This window comes from Girardinichthys multiradiatus, chromosome 5 (genome assembly GCF_021462225.1).
Source record: "Girardinichthys multiradiatus isolate DD_20200921_A chromosome 5, DD_fGirMul_XY1, whole genome shotgun sequence".
NCBI classification, from domain to species: domain Eukaryota; kingdom Metazoa; phylum Chordata; class Actinopteri; order Cyprinodontiformes; family Goodeidae; genus Girardinichthys; species Girardinichthys multiradiatus.
In genome coordinates, this window is record NC_061798.1 from 44,569,199 (window position 1) to 44,586,330 (window position 17,132).

Here is a 17,132-nt window from a genome sequence, read left to right on the forward strand (position 1 = left end):
TAGGGATGAAATGGCAACAAAACATAATGAACTGACCCAGAATATTGACCCATTGGTCAGATTTAAATTGCTTGTCAACAAATTAAAATAAATGAAAAGTATCAAAATTAAAATGAAAGAAATCCTCTGAGAGACCTCTAGAAAGCATTTAGAGATATTGTTCAAGCTACTAAACAAATACTTGTTTAATCAAACATTAAAAGATTTCATGGAAGGCTTGGCTGCTTGGAAGCACAATGTAGAGAAATAAGGGATTTTCACCATATCATACTCAAAAATGATTGTTTGCCATTTCTGTTTATAATTTTTTTCTGTTTTGTCCGTGCGTATTGTTTATCATTACACTCTTCATATCGCTCGACACCGTGTGCTGCAAAACAAAAACTCATGCATGTAATTAAAAAACTTATTTTTCAGAGTCAGACAGAACATTTACAGTGTTTTAATTTCCAGGAGTGTGAGTATGGGTGACATGGCCAACGAGGAACAGGTGGGACACTTACCTTCGCTGAGTCCATCGCGATATGAACGCATGCAGCAGCAATACAACGCCTTTCTGGAAGAGGGGGACCACTGGCAGGATGTAAGGATCTTCATGTACTGAAATGGTGTAAGTTAGCGTTTAGCAGAGTTTAAACTGATTGATGCTGTGAACTTTGTCTCAGGACCTGGCTCGCTGGAAGAATCGGCGCCGCAGCGCGTCCCAGGAGCTGATTAAAAAAGAGGAGGAGAGGAAAAGAATGGAGAAAAGGATGAAGGAGGACAGAGTGGACGGCAACAGAAGGAAGAGCATTAAGACTTACAAAGAGATTGTAGAGGAGAAGTATGTATACGTTTTACTGTTGCTGTAAACGTGAGACCAACATATCTGCGTTGTATTAAGTTGTGTCCTGGTTGTTCCTGTTTTTTAGAGAACGTAGGGAAGCTGAGCTGTGCGAAGCCTACAGAAATGCAGCGACTCCGGAGGAGGCAGCTATGGTTTTGCAGCGTTACGCTCTCCGCTTCACCATCAGCGATGCAACACTGGACAGCCTGAAGCTGCCCAGAAGCACCAACAAACCCAAGCAGGACCTGAACCAGACAGAGCAGGACCCCAAACTGACATCAGCTGTTAATAACGCAGAGATGTTGGACCATCCAAACCAGCCAAACTCAGATGTTGTAATGAAACAGGAACGCTTATTAGCTCGAGATATAAAAACAGAGGGTATCCATGAAATAGAGAACTCTGGTGTGATCACCACCAGCTCTTTGACACCAGACACAAACTCACAAAATGAGAAGCCTCAGTCAGAACATCTTTATGAGCCCTCCACCCACCTGATAGACCCACACGCTGAGCACCAGAAACAGCCAGACACAGGAGTACCACCACCCCAGACTGAGTTAGCTTCATCTCAACCTGCACAACCCACACACACAGTCCACTCCCCTCTATCTGCACCCTCCAGACCGCTCCCCCTCCTGGTAGCCAAGCCCTACTGCCCACCCAAGAGCTGTCCCTCTGGACAAAAACATGTCCATGTCCAAAAGGTAGGAGTTCTGTATTTGTCTCATCTTATACCATGGATCAGAACTAAACGCCTCTGTGAAAATATTTTTTTACATAGAAAAATGAGCATACTGTATTATTTTCAAAGCCTTTTCCATCCTAAATGTGAAACAGATTCTGCACAATTCAACAGAAAAGCATGCATATAATTAAGAAGATAATTCAGTTTCCTTGAACGCCATAAATTATCTGATTAACCTCAGATAAAGTTTTGCTGTGCAAGGATGCCATTTATCTCTTTGTACATACTCATACCAAAGAAGCCTCAACAAAGAATTAGTTTAAAGGTTTAGGCATTAATGCAACCAGGTTATTCCCATTTTTTTATGTTTTTCCTCTAGAAGATTTGTTCCTTTTTCAGCCGGATTTTACAGAAGATACATCATAATATATGTGGAAAAGGTTTAGGAAATTAGTTGTAGTTTTTTATTTCACAAAAACCTACCTACCCACCTACCTACAGTACAGACCAAAAGTTTGGACACCTTCTCATTCAAAGAGTTGTCTTTAAAACTATGAATTAACACATGTGGAATTATATACTGAACAAAAAAGTGTGAAACAACTGAAAATATGTCTTATATTCTAGGTTCTTCAAAGTAGCCACCTTTTGCTTTGATTACTGCTCCGTACACTCTTGGCATTCTGTTGATGAGCTTCAAGAGGTAGTCACCTGAAATGGTTTTCCAACATGTTTAATTCATAGTTTTGATGCCTTCAGTGTGAAGCTACAATATTCATAGTCATGAAAATAAAGAAAACTCTTTGAATGAGAAGGTGTGTCCAAACTTTTGGTCTGTACTGTACCTACCTACCTACTTACCTACTTGACTAACCACACCTACTAACCTACCTGACCACCTACCTATCTACCTACCTACCTAAGTCCACCTACCACTGTTGTCAGCTAAGAACAGGAACTGAAGCTACATTTCACACAGGTTCACCAAATTTAGAAAATGGCACAATGAAACAATATTGCCTGGTCCCATTTCAGCTGCAACAGTCAGACTTTAGGGTCAGAATCTTTGGTTGAGACATGAAAACATGGATCCATTCTGCCATGCATCAACAGTTTAGGCTTGTGGTGATTAGATAATGGTGAAGCTAGTACCAGTTCAGCATCATTTAATGAGTGTCATTCATTATCTCTGACCATGCTCTTCCTTTTATGACCACGTCATTTGATGGCTACATCAAGCAGGATAATACAGCCTGTCAGAAAGCTCAGATAATCTTCTAGTGGTAGCTTAAACAAGACAATGAGTTCCTCCTACCCCAGTGGACTCCTCTTCCATTAGTAATCTCCATATGTCCAGAATGTCTTTCTTCCAAAGAAAACATCCAAACCTGGCTAAAATCTCAGAAAACCTTTTTGGAAGACGGTCTTATGAAACCAAACTTGAACTTTTGGACCAAATCAAAACCACACCAACAGTGAAACAGGGTAGTGCCAGGATCATGCTGAGGGGTTACTTTTCTTCAGATGGATCTGAGGATGAAATCACTAACAGTACCAAATGGCGGTCAGTTCTGGCCCAAAAGCTTCAGTTGTCTGACAAAAAGCTGTGAGTCCAGGCACACATCCAGTCAACGAAAGGATGATAGAAAAGTAAAGATTATTTATTTAAATGGGTTTACAGATATTCTTGTGTTTCACGCAGTTTGTTATCTTAACAGAATAATTTCACTGATATTTTTTAGCAATAAATAAGTTAAACATTTCTAACCAAGGAAACTGTAATGAACATTTTTCATGATAACCAACAAAAAGGCGATATATTCTATAATAAATAAGAGTTGTCAAGATCTGAAACATTTATGACCTTTATAAATAAACATATTGATATTTATAATAACCTGTAATCCACATGTAATTTTGAGCAACAATCCTGAAACCTATTTTATAATGTTAGTGTAAAGCAGCGGTTTTTTAAAAGTATTCATCAAAGATTTTCTGTGAATTCTTGTAAAAATGCTAATTGGGTGTTAAAAGCAGATACTTGTCTGTATTCTGTTCAGACGGACGGGTTGATGCGGGTAAACGGAGAGGCGACTGAGGATTTCCCGCCCCTTCAGGACCCGCTACAGGAAAACAAAGATGTTTCCTCCCAACAGACACAAAAACATGATCTTCCAGAGGAGACCGAGGAAAGTCCAAAGACTGCAGAGCAGCTGGAACATCTGCAGACGGAAAAATCAACCCTGACTTCAGGCTCTGCCATCAGCTCCCTGATCGCAGGCCGAAATTGCATCATCACAACCACAATTGTGACCGAACTTACAAAGACGTACATGGAGCTGCTTCAACCAGACATCCAGAACAATGGACAGGTAATTAAACAAGAGACACGTTAAAGGATCATTGCTCTAATTGGTTGAAGCCACTTTTATACATTTTTCCAGTTTTATGTAGATTGTTGAAAGCTTTTCAAAGACGCTGGATACATAAACAAATCTATACGACAAATGTTATTGTCAAAGTTAGTGTTATTGTTGTCAATGACTGATTTTACTGCAAAGAAAACTATATAAGTGGGAGATTTCCAGGACGTTTCCCTTCGCAGGGGCACAGTTCCACTGAGAAGCTTACAAACTCATCGTAGGCATGAATATCGTAATATTTTGGGCTTTTATTGATTTAATTTAATTGCTCTTTTCCCAGGGTTCATTGATTATACTCCATTCAAGACTAAAATCTGATTGGGCCATTCTAGGACATCTTACTGATTTTCTTTAAACCACTGGAGTGTTGGTTTTGTGATGTGTTTAGGGACATTATCCTCCTAGAATGTCTCTCTGGAAGGTTATGCAGTAGAGTTTCTCCTATTCTGACCAGTTTTACAGTCTTTGTAAGTGACAAATGTGACCACAGCATGATTCTGCCACTGCCATGCTTCACTTTGTTGGTGTTGTTGGTGTTGTTCTTGATGGCAATAACATTTATTTTTCTCTCATCTGACTGCTGTACCTTCTTCCACATATTTCCACAGCAACATGTGGAAGAACATGCTCTGGTCAGATGTAAGCAAGACTGAACTGTTTTTGGCGGAAAACGAACAGCATATGACCCACACAGTGACACAAGGTGGTGGCAGCATCATGCTGTGGAGATGCTGTTCCTCAGCAGGAAAAGGGAAGCTTGTCAAAGCACATGAGAAGATGATTGACATACATTCAGGCTTCTCCAAGCAGCAAAAAGTGGAAAGGTTCAAGGGGCATTCATGCTTTTGTGAGGCACTGTAAAACTCAGAGGTGCTTTTAAGGGGACATATCATGCATTCAAATATTTCCTTTTCACACTTCAATCATCCAGTTGTGGTCTATATACAGAGGAACTGCAATGCTTTGGTCTGAACTCCTTGTTATTGTAGCTCCACAGGCTCCTCTTTTACCTGGTCTGAGGTGCGTCTGAGAGCAACTCATTTTGGTGCCGTCTCTTTAAATGCTCTTGAGGCCCTCAAGGAGCTAAAAGCAGCAAACAGCGCTAACACAATAAATTCATGTCTAAAATAAAGCTTGTTGTAATTTCAGAGTTATTTGCAGCTTACTGCTTTGCCCCGCCTGTCGTTTCCATAGACAGAAGGAACCGAACCCCTTATCAGATGAAGTCTTTCAGCAAATCCTTCTAGATACTGGCAGAGGTTGCTGAAGGCACTCGTCCTTGAAGTGGGAAAATAGAAGTTTCCTCACTGATGTGGGAACATTTCCATGAAAAATAAAGTTTAACCAGACACTTCAAAGAGGTTCTGATGCTGGGGATGTAATGAATTGTGTGGGTTAATACACCCAACAACCGAACAGAACTTATCCTCTTTCAGTGTAGGCATACTTGAGGCATAATTGATCAGCAGGAAGTCCGTGACCTTATTTTGCTGTTCTGCAGCAAATACTGTGACGTAACAGTTTGGAAAACATAACTGATGAGAGAGACAACTGAACAGACTGAAAAATATGACCCAAACACACTATAAGGATATCTATGCAGCACCTGGAGAGACTATTCAACTATTCTGCACTCTTACAGCCTCCAAGTACACAACAAAATATATTTAAAGGCTAAAAAACTCCATTATTCTGCTGGGGGACTTCAACGCCCACGTGGGAAATGACAGTGACACCTGGAGAGGCGTGATCGGGAGGAATGGCCGCCCCGATCTGAATCCAAGTGGTGTTTTGTTATTGGACTTCTGTGCTAGTCACGGATTGTCCATAATGAACACCATGTTCAAACATAAGGGTGTCCATCAGTGCACTTGGCACCAGGACACCCTAGGCAGGAGGTCAATGATCTACTTTGTTGTCGTATCATCAGACCTTCAGCCGCATGTTTTGGACACAAGAGAGGGTCTGAGCTGTCCACTGATCACCACCTGGTGGTGAGTTGGATCCGCTGGAGAAGGAGAAAGCCGGACAGATTTGGCAGGCCCAAGCGCATAGTGAGGGACTGCCAGGAACGTCTGGTGGACCCCTTGGCCAGGGATGTATTTAACTCTCATCTCCGAGAGAGCTTTGACCAGATTCCGGGGGATGTTGGAGACATAGAGTCCGAGTGGACCATGTTCTCCGCATTTATTGTCAATGCTGCTGCCCATAGCTGCGGCGGTAAGGTTGCGGTGCCTTTCGCGACGGCAATCCCCGAACCCGGTGGGGGACACCGGCAGTAAGGGACGCTGTCAAGCTGAAGAAGGAGTCCTATCGGCTGTGCTTGGCTTGTGGGACTCCTGAGGTGGCTGACTTGTACCGTGAGGCCAAGCGTGCTGCGGCCCGGGCGGTGGCAGAGGCAAAAACTCGGGCCTGGAAGGAGTTTGGTGAGGCCATGGAGAAGGAATACCGGTTGGCCTCGAAGTGATTCTGGCAAACCGTCCGCCGCCTCAGGAGGGGGAAGCAGTGCTTCGCCAACACTGTTTACAGTGGGGGTGGGGAGCTGCTGACCTCAACTGAGGACATTATTGGGCGGTAGAAGGAGTACTTCGAGGATCTCCTCAATCCTGCCATCACGCATTCCCTGGTGGAAACAGAGGCTGGGGACTCGGGGTCGGACTCTTTCATCACCCAGGCTGAAGTCACCGAGGTGGTTAAAAAGCTCCGCGGTGGCAAGGCTTCGGGGTTGGATGAGATCCGCCCAGAGTACCTCAAGTCTCTGGATGTTGTGGGGCTGTCATGGTTGACACGCCTCTTCAACATTGAGTGGCGGTCGGGGACAGTGCCTCTGGACTGGCAGACTGGGGTGGTGGTCCCCCTACATAAGAAGGGTGACCGGAGGATGTGCTCCAACTACAGGGGGATCACACTCCTCAGCCTCCCTGGTAAGGCCTACGCCAGGGTATTGGAGAGGAGAGTCTGGCCGATAGTCGAACCTCGGCTTCAGGAGGAGCAGTGTGGTTTTCGTCCCAGCCGTGGAACACCGGAGCAGCTCTATACCCTCTACAGGGTACTCGAGGGTTCATGGGAGTTTGCCCAACCGGTCCACGTGTGTTTTGTGGACCTGGAGAAAGCATTTGACTCTGTCCCTCATGATGCCCTGTGGGGGGTGCTCCAGGAGTATGGAGTCGGGGGCCCTTTATTAGGGGCCATCCGATCTCTGTACAAGTGGAGCAGGAGTTTGGTTCGCATATCCGGCACTAAATCGGACCTGTTCCTGGTACATGTTGGACTCCGGCAGAGCTGCCCTTTGTCACCGGTCCTGTTCATAACTTTTATGGACAGGATTTCTAGACGCAGCCAAGGGCCAGAGGGGGTCTGGTTTGGGGACCAGAGGATTCCGTCTCTTCTTTTTGCGGATGACATGGTCCTGCTGGCCCCCTCTAGCCAAGACCTACAGCATGCGCTGTGGCGGTTCGCAGCCGAGTGTGAAGCGGCTGGGATGAGGATCAGCTCCTCCAAGTCCGAGGCCATGGTACTCGACCGGAAAAGGGTGGCTTGTCCTCTTCAGGTTGGAGGAGAGTTCCTGCCTCAAGTGGAGGAGTTTAAGTATCTCGGGGTCTTGTTCACAAGTGAGGGAAGAATGGAACGGGAGATCGACAGACGGATCGGTGCGGCTGCCACAGCAATGGGGTCGCTGTGCCGGTCCGTTGTGGTGAAGAGAGAGCTGAGCCGAAAAGTGAAGCTCTAGATTTACCGGTCGGTCTACGTTCTTACCCTCACATATGGCCATGAACTTTGGGTCATGACCAAAAGAACGAGACCCAGGATACAAGCGGCTGAAATGAGCTTCTTCCGTAGGGTGGCCGGGCACTCCCTTAGAGATAGGGTGAGGAGCTCGGCCATCCGGGAGGGGCTCGGAGTAGAGCCGCTGCTCCTCCACATCGAGAGGAGCCAGTTGAGGTGGCTCAGGCATCTATACCGGATGCCTCCTGGACGCCTTCCTTGGGAGGTGTTCCAGGCACGTCCCACCGGGAGGAGGCCCACGGGACGGCCCAGGACACGCTGGAGGGACTATGTCTCTCGGCTGGCCTGGGAACGCCTTGGGCTCCCCCCGGAGGAGCTGAAGGAGGTGTCTGGGGAGAGGGACGTCTGGGTGTCTCTGCTGAGTCTGCTGCCCCCGCGACCCGGTCCCGGATGAGCAGAGGCCGACAAGTATGAGGCTAAAAAATTGGTTTTTGCATGATATGTCCCCATTAATGTGTAGTCCATGGGGAATCCGTGGCAATCCATTTAAATTCTTGGATGTAAAGAAGTGAAACGAGGAAAACCAAGGAGGCTGAAATTTTACAACTTTCTGTAGACTCAGCTGTTTGCACGTCTAAGTTAGATTTGTTTTAAAATGTTAAAAATATGTTGTATTTTGAAATCCTTTCCTCAAGTAGAGAACATAACCCTGTTGTAAAACTTGCTCTAAATCCTTCCCTGTAAGAGCTCTTTTAGGTAAAACAGGTGTCTTGTTTCTTCTTGTACATTTTCATAGACATTTACATGAATAGAAAACAGCGACCGCACCAAGAACAACACATTTACTAGATCACCACAATGGTTAGGAAGCGTCTTAGTATTCCACTGCTGTCGCTTCACTTTGCTAGATCTTAAATAAAGAAAATATCCCACGGTATCTTTTGGTTTTAATAGTTTATTCAATTTTAACTGTAACCCTCAGGATGGGACTACTGATTACGCTGAGACTCCAGCAGAGGAGAATACTGAGCCTGCACCATCACCCAGCAGTATGCAAGAATATTCTCCAACTGTTTCAGGTAAATCTCCTTTTTTTTGTCAATTATCTTCACAACTTTCTCTTTCTTTGGACTCTTTTCTTTATCAGTGATGTTTTTCATTGTGTCCATCTTTCCACAGAAGGGCTAGAGGAGAGCAGTGTGACTGTAAGTATCTCTAAGCATCAGCTCCATCTCCTTCTTTCTGTTTCTGCTCCATCCTCAGATTTGACCCCGTCCTGACCCTTTGTCTCCAGTGGTCGCTGTAGTCAGACTTGTGTCCTCACCTTTCCTCTCTTTCTGTCCTTTTGGTTCGTATATATGTGTGTTTGTGTGGTTGTTGGTCGGGTCTGGTTAGATTGAGACCCCCATGTTGAACTTGGCTAAACGTGTTAATCACTGGGTCTGGGACCCCAATGAGGAGCGTAAGCGCTTGGAAAGGTGGCAGCAGGAGCAGGAGCGCCTCCTACAGGTACTGTAGTGTGAGGTTGTGTATGTGCATGGCTCTGCAAGTGCTGTGGAAAGAACAGATGTTCTGGATGTGTGTATAGAACTGGGTCCAGATGGTCACATACGCTCATCCTAGGCATTTATGCCTAACTAATGTTGAACTTAAAAAAATTATTTTGAGCTTTTTCCCAGGATGCTGTGGTTGTACAACAAGAAGTTTTACCTATTTTTAAACACCAGAATTAAAGCAGATTCTAGCTTTTTTCTTTGCTTATGCACCTTAAAGCAGGTCGGATAACCCGGTTTTGTTTGGACGATGTCCTGGAAGGGGTGCCACACAGTTATTCTGTAGCGCTTCTGGGGGGTTTCAGTCCCCATGTAGGCAATGTCAACTGGAGATCTGTTAATGGGAGGAAACGTTTCCTAAATATTTTTCCCATGTTTGTTGTTGGATCTTGTGCCGGGCATGAGATGCCTACTATGAAGATGGTGTTTGAGCTCAAGGTGGTCCAGTGACCCAGTCTTAGACAAGAGATCTTTGTCCCTGTAAGGATCAGAGAAAATCCATAATATATTTAATTCTTTGAACCCAGTTTTTTATGTTTTTTAGTAGCTTACCGGATCATTATTCCATCCTGGAAAATCAGCTGTTTAAATATTTGAAAGCAAAAAATTACCATGACATTCATGCCCATGATAAGTGTATCCGACCAGAACTGTTTGTCCATGTTTTATATCTGTGTGTTTGCATGTGCATTTTTATTTATTATTATCTTACATGAACTGTCCCTGGCATTAGGAGCAATACCAGAAAGAACAAGAGAAGCTGAAAAAAGAGTGGGAGAAGGCCCAGCTGGAGGTGGAGGAGGAGGAGAGAAAACACAATGAAGAGGTGGGAGCGCTCAGATAGAGGCGCTGGAAACAAAACTAACTTTTTTTCTTGCTATGTTTCACTTAGATTTTCCTCCTTTTTTGTTTGGCATTTCTTTCATTTTTCCAGGAAAGACGAATTTTAGAAGAGACCGCTGCACCTTTGAGTCCCTCTGCCTTGCTGCAGAAGCAGGCAGAACACACAACATCATCTTTTTCTGCAGAAGAAAACAACAACACCACAGTGGAAGGAAATGTGTCTCTGCAGCAGAATGGACAGAAAATCCACGCGGGAACTCAGGATCAGCATGCATCGAAGCTTCATTTTTTCCAGGGTGAGAACACAGCAGACGTACTCACAAATATGTCCAACCTGTCCAAATGTTTGTCTAAACAGCAGCAAACGTCATATATTTCTGGTAGATTCTGGATTTGATGATCAGCCTCCAAAGAAACAGGAAATGTGGAAGACGGCGTCTCTGGACCGGAGCCCTCAGCTGAACCAGGCAGAAACCGTTAAAAGGTGAGTGTAAATATAATATCTGCTAGTATTCATCCCATTAACAGTTTTTGCCTACAGTCAGGACAGACTCATTGCAGCATCTTGATTCTTTACTTTTTCAGCCATTTTGTGATAGATTTACTCTTGTGTTTGGGATCATGACGTGTGGGCCAAGCTTCAGCCAACAGACAGAGAGCTTCACATGTGTCCCCAGAACACTTTTGTTGAATAGATGATTTCATGATGAGTTCAATGTGTGCAACGCTCCCAAATTCTGTGTCTGTAAAATAAGCCCAAATGAGGCATTTGTGCTGATATCCTGTATTTGTTTTTCTCCAGACATAGAGCTGTGCATTATGACCAAACATCTCTACTTTGGTCTCATCTGTACAAAGGACAGTGTCCTGAACTTTTTGTTAAACAATGTTAAACAAACATTTCAATTTGTAATATAAATGGATAATGATATCATCATATAATAACTATCTAATATTGTATAGTTAATGATAGAGGGGAATCTGTGGTGTGTTTTTGAAAAAGTTGAGGTTATAACTTCAGAACCTGGTACAGACCAGAACAAATAATTATGTTCTGATACTTAAAACTCTCAGATTAAAAGATAATTTCGTTTAAACAAACATTTTATCTAAACATGAGGTTTTAAAGTAATTATGCACATGTTTTATGGTGAGATTGATTTCTTTGATTTGTTAGCCTTAAAAGCCGAGCAGATCTGCAGACATCTGAAAATAAATGGTCTCAAACTTTATTCTGGGTCTACTTAGCTGTGGATTATAACCAAACACTAACAAACAAGATCTATAAAAGCCATTCAGGCCTAAACCTGCCATAAAACACAAAAATGTTGCTCAATGAAAAGGCTTCAGTGATTCACAATAATAAAAGACTGACAAGCGTGTTTTCTGTCTGTAATAAATAAAATACTGCTTCTCAAATATACTTCAGATCAGGATCACATGATGCTGTAAAAAGTAACCAGGACCTCTCCCCTCCATCAGCCAGCAGGTAACAATGTTCACACGGTTATCTGAAAACATGCAGGCGTCAGTAGATCATACCTGCTGTTTTCTTCCGATCTTTATTTCAGGTGTGTTAGTGGGAAGCGACTTTGTTCTGGCTGTTCAAACCCTCTGGGAAGAGGAGCTGCTATGATCATCGACACTCTGGGGCTGTTTTTCCACATGCAATGTTTTAAGGTCTGTGTTAAACCACTACGCCCATTTATTATAATTACAACACATATTCCAGAAGCAAAAACATGCATAGCTCAGGCCAAAACATGTTTATCTCACAAAAAGAGTCTAGATTTACTAACCATTTTATCCCACTGCGGGATTTTGGCTAAAAACACATCTTTAGCAACCCCTACAGTCCTTAAGAAGAGCCAGCAGCGGCTCTACTTTCGTTGGAAGTTGCAGGAAGAATGACTCTATTTTTTAAAAGTTTATCATTGAATTGGTTTTAACATTTCTGCCATTGGCTGGTTTGGAAATGTCACAATCAGTTCTGTAGGGTGTTAAAATTATAAGTCTTCGGTGTTATTTTTGGTCCTTTGTAATGTTTTTGTATTGTGAGTTGAGTCCACGTCTTTCCTTCAGGGCATGTTTGAAAACGACATTTCAGTGGTCATTTAAAGCCACATTTAGACATTAAATTTATATTTTTATTCAGATGAGGTTATAAAGGATATACAGTAATTAGGATAAGAAAAAAATCCATTCAAATCCAAGGCCTCTGTTCTAAAGCACCCATGGCTTTTGTTCATTTTTAGCTTTTCTTAACAGACAAGTCAAGTCAAGTTTATTTATATAGCTATATAAATGGTCATATTTCCCTGGAACAAACATGCCATATAGTATATTTTATATATATATATATATATATATATACTAAATGTTTTTTTTTATACATTAGCATCTCCAGCATAGACTGCTGGAGATAGGCACCAGCTCCCCCGCGACCCACTATGGAATAAGCGGTAGAAAATGACTGACTGACTGACATTAGCTTTAAATGACAAGTAGATTTATTCTTCACTGATATACCTTTGATGTTATATTGTTGTTCCTCCCAAAAAAGAATAAAAATACAGATAGAGTAAGAACCTGTGAAAACTGATGATTTATCAACTTTTAATGGAGTTTCCCATTTCTCAGGAGAATAATTTAACCAACTCTCTGAAGGTCCAAAGAGAAAGTGGTAGCGATAACACTGGGTGAGTGGATTCAGCCTAAATGTGCTCCTGAAAAACCTAAATTTTACCCCTATTCCACAGATACAATCTGGACGCCATATTCCTAGCATTGTAGGGTTGGAGGCTAACTATGACCGACAAGGGGGGAAATGGGATTCAATCTCACAGGGATATGGACTTTAGTGAAGAAAAATGCTTGATTTGGTCTTAGTGAACAAGAATTATGTTGTTTTGGTTGCATTTCATTTTTCAGTGTGGAGTATGCAAAGGGCAGCTGGGTGACGCCACTGCAGGGACTGACGTCAGGATTCGGAACGGACTGCTGAGCTGTCATGAGTGCTACATCGCATCTCGAGGTGGGAAAACATCCACATGCATCACAATACACACTGACTGATGTTTGTACTTTGACACTGGCTCTAGAAGGAAAAGTTCACAACATGAATGTTTGAAAATCTATTAACACTATTGTAAAATATAAGACAATCCAGCATTTATGTTCTTGATAAGAAGTAACACAGCCTGCTTCATGCTGAGACTAAATGTTGCCATCAAAACGTGTCAGTTAAAATGTGGGGTTAAACAAACAAAAATAATTAATTTAGTTTAACTTAAATTATTTTTGACAGCCTGATCCTCTGAGTTAGGTAACCAAGGTATCCATCCTGAAGCGACTGATAACAGGAAGAAAAGTTGCTGCTTCAAGAGCAGTCAACTAGTTTGAAGGAAATGATTTTTCTCCTTTGATTTTTTAAAAGAAACTTTTTCTGCTTTCAGATATTTTGGTAAACTTTTCCTTTAAAGTTTTATTTGAGATTTGATGTTCTGTCAGTGAACCGCCATCTTTTATCTAACTGTTCTCCATCGCCAGGTGCGCCCTCTAGTGGCATAACTAAATATAATCCCTTTTTTTATCCATCCATTCATATTTGAAACTTGCATCTTCTTGTTGCACCACATTAACCACTGCTCCACCAGGCTGACCATAAATATGTTAATGGAAAATAATAAACACCACGCCTAAAACTGATTCTCTACAGTCACTAATACCGTGGAAGAATTAATGCACAGATTGAATAGATAGATAGATAGATAGATAGATAGATAGATAGATAGATAGATAGATAGATAGATAGATAGATAGATAGATAGATAGATAGATAGATAGATAGATAGATAGATAGATAGATAGATAGATAGATAGATAGATAGATAATTCTGAGCTAATTTCCTACATCCACCCACTTATGTTTTCTAATACAACACTACAGACAACAAAGAGACAAATCTTTTGCTTTTTTGCAGGCAGAGGTCAGCCCACTCCTCTATAAGACCCAAATAATTAACTGGACCTGCAACATTGGAGGCACTGATGGAATAAACACCAGCTCTGTAACGATGAGTCTGGATGTTCGGGAAAAGCCCTGGAACTTCTGGAATATTCGTTCTATTTTCTGAATTGCACAAACACAACTGACTCTTCTTGTTTTGTGTTGATTTTTGAACTGGAATTGGACTGAACATATTGACAAAGTACTATTGATGTACTTCTTAACTGTACACATGTAAACACCTGTTTTAATGTGAGTGGCATGGATGTGAACATGGGAAAAACACATTTAGGGGTTTGTACATCCATGCCTGAACTTTCCTTTGTCACATGTGAAACCCTTAAACTGTACACTAAATGTTGGCCCATTAACCCGTGGTTTTGGACTGATCATGTGACTGTGTTTTCCAAATGTAATGCAAAGCGATTCAGGTTAAATGACCTAAAGTAGCTTGATGATTGTAATGCCTTACTCCTAACTTTTAACACATAACTTTGGTTTTGTGTTAACAGTTTTGCATGAAAGAACATATATAGGTTATTGAGTTGTTTCTCAGAAGGACAGTAAGTCCTTTAGTTTTATTTGGACATAATTATAATAATTTTAAAGTTTTATGAACCTGATTAACTTACACAAACTTTTCTTCATATTTTGTTTCACAAGAACGGTGTTGCATGTTATTAATTAATATTTACTCAAAGTATTTTCCTGTTTTTGATGTTTTAGATTTACTTTCTTCTCAGACTGCATCTGAATCAGTGCCTTATGTAATGAATGCAAGGGTGAGGCGTTTTACACTCAGTTTGACCTTTGGGTCTAGGCACAACGTGTGTTTGAGTGCGTGCATGTCCGGTATAGAACTGAATGTTGTGTGTGATTTGATTCGAAGTACAGTTTCATACCAGCAAATAATGTCTGATGAACCACCGTTTTCCCATAATAACCCGGTGTCTGCTTATTAGGCTAGTAAAATAAAGTTAATTATTGTTTTATGACAAATCAGAATGTCATAAAACCCTCTCCTCCTTTGCCTCTGTCACAAGTGCTGCCTCCCCACAGATTTATTCTTTCCTCTGTCTCAGCTTGGTGTAAACACCTCACAGCCATGTTACCCCTCAGAGGAACAGAGCTCTGATTGTCTTTTATAACAAGTGTTTGTTTATCAATAAAACAGTTTAAGCTGATGTGTCTTTATCTATTTTCTTTCATGTCATTGGACCTAAACTTGATGACTTTACAGTAGATTTATAAAGCAGGAAAAAGGGCTTGCATTTAGGCAATAAAATACGTTTTCAGTTCCTGCCTTGTCGGTTTTCCCCATTGGCAGTTCTAGAGGAGCCAACAGGGACCAGGGTCCCAGTAGAACGGCTCCTGCCCCCTCTAATGGCCCCTGCACTGAAAAGATAATACTAAATCAATTTCTTATGATATTTGCTGGCACAGAAACCGTAGCTGAATTTTTTACCTTTACAGTTTTACTTTAACAATTAATTAAAAATTAAGGTGTTGCACTTTTAGCTTTAGCCATATTGAGAGAGGATCACAGTATTTATCTGCTAGATCAGGGGTCTGCAACATGCAGCTACAGGACCGCAAGAGGCTCTGTGGCTCACTTGATATATGAAACTATAAAATAGTTCCTTGTTCTTTTTGTTTTATTATTTTGTTCTGTGCCCCCATAAAAAAACACTGGCCCCCTGGTAAATTTGGTCTAGAACTGCCACTGAGTTTCACGCCCTCTAACTGTGGAAGGACCACTGCAGTGTCATTTAATTGGGTTTGGCTAAAATCCAACCAAATTTCACTGCCTGAGAGAAGTGATTATGTGACTTTGTACAACAGAAGATCTAATTTACTGTTTTCATAACTGATTTATTTTTCAGGTCATCTGTTTTAACCCCTTTAAAGCATTTTTTTTTTATACTTATGAAATCTGTAAACCTCTATATAGATATACTTTTATCAGTTTAAAAAGTGCTGTACAGATAAAGTTTGTACCCAGAAAAAAAATCATGCGAACTCCACAGATGTTAAATGCCAAACCAGGGATGTATTGGCTCTTAAGAAATTTAACTATGAATGACTTATGAGTTTATTTTATACATGAAGACAGTTGAGCAGTCTTAAAATTAAAATAAATTCAGAAAGCTTTCTAAACCAAGAGGACTATTTTAAGAATGGATAATTTTTTTTCTTTTATTTGGTGTTTTTATGTTGTTAGCCTGGAAATTACATATAAGCCCTTTATTATTCATACCCCTGGCATATTTGGATTTAAGGTAAAGTCTCTTCTAACTGGAAACTTAATGTTTTGGCAATGGCCTGGCGAGAGTCAAGACTTGAATCTGTATAAGGAACTAAAGATCAGGGTGATGGAAAAGAGGCCATGCAACCTCCAAGGCATTGAGGTCATCACCAAAGATAAATGGTCAAAATACCAGCAGAGATTTTTTAAAAGTGTATAGCGTTTTTTTATAATACAGATCGCTGTGTAAATAGAAAGTGTTTGCTTGTTGATAAAAGAAGAGACTAGACTGAGACTTGATCAATGTGGACTTAAAAGTCGCCTTGCTCTGATAAGAAAGAACCAGGATGGAAAATGTGAAAGTGAAGGCGTTAAAACAGTCAAACACATTCTTCTTGAGTGTAACAAGTCCAGTCAGCACAGAAGAGTTTAGAGAACAAGAATCAACTAGAGCAACTTCTTTTTTTATATGCAAGCACTTCCACGCATTGAGAGCTGGACCAGAAAAAAATGTATACAATGTATGTAATGTTACAGAGTTTGTGACTGACCTTCTGCATAGCTTAGCTAATTACAAGATCAACTTGTAATAAACAGGAGATGGCAACATGCCACTGATGCATCTAGCTCAGGTGTCTGCAACCACAAGTGGCTCTTTGGACCTTCCACAATGGCTCTTAATAACATCTCTTTCACAAACATCCTCTATTTACAAACGTTTTATATTTTTCTTTAAATTGAAACCAAAAAATATAAATGAAACAATGGTTCTGTTAAAATGACAACACATTTTCTATAGTAGATATTTATCAAGAATTA

General features: G+C 41.4%; 1 protein-coding gene across 10 annotated transcripts in view; it reads left to right on the forward strand.

Annotated features, from left to right (window-relative positions):
• Positions 1-15,252, forward strand: part of LOC124868247 (LIM and calponin homology domains-containing protein 1-like) — a 43,247-nt gene extending 27,995 nt beyond the window's left edge. For 9 of the 10 annotated variants that reach the window (XM_047365260.1, XM_047365254.1, XM_047365255.1 and 6 more), the window contains 14 exons: positions 454-583; positions 666-823; positions 912-1,533; positions 3,575-3,886; positions 8,646-8,742; positions 8,843-8,868; positions 9,059-9,172; positions 9,950-10,042; positions 10,151-10,355; positions 10,444-10,543; positions 11,489-11,548; positions 11,631-11,739; positions 12,991-13,093; positions 14,043-15,252. In XM_047365260.1, coding sequence (XP_047221216.1) covers positions 454-583; positions 666-823; positions 912-1,533; positions 3,575-3,886; positions 8,646-8,742; positions 8,843-8,868; positions 9,059-9,172; positions 9,950-10,042; positions 10,151-10,355; positions 10,444-10,543; positions 11,489-11,548; positions 11,631-11,739; positions 12,991-13,093; positions 14,043-14,068 — 2,155 coding nt within the window. In that variant the 3' untranslated portion in view covers positions 14,069-15,252. The remainder of the gene's footprint in view (positions 1-453; positions 584-665; positions 824-911; positions 1,534-3,574; positions 3,887-8,645; positions 8,743-8,842; positions 8,869-9,058; positions 9,173-9,949; positions 10,043-10,150; positions 10,356-10,443; positions 10,544-11,488; positions 11,549-11,630; positions 11,740-12,990; positions 13,094-14,042) is intronic. The other variant, XM_047365257.1, reaches the window with a different exon arrangement.
• Positions 15,253-17,132: the final 1,880 nt, after the last annotated feature.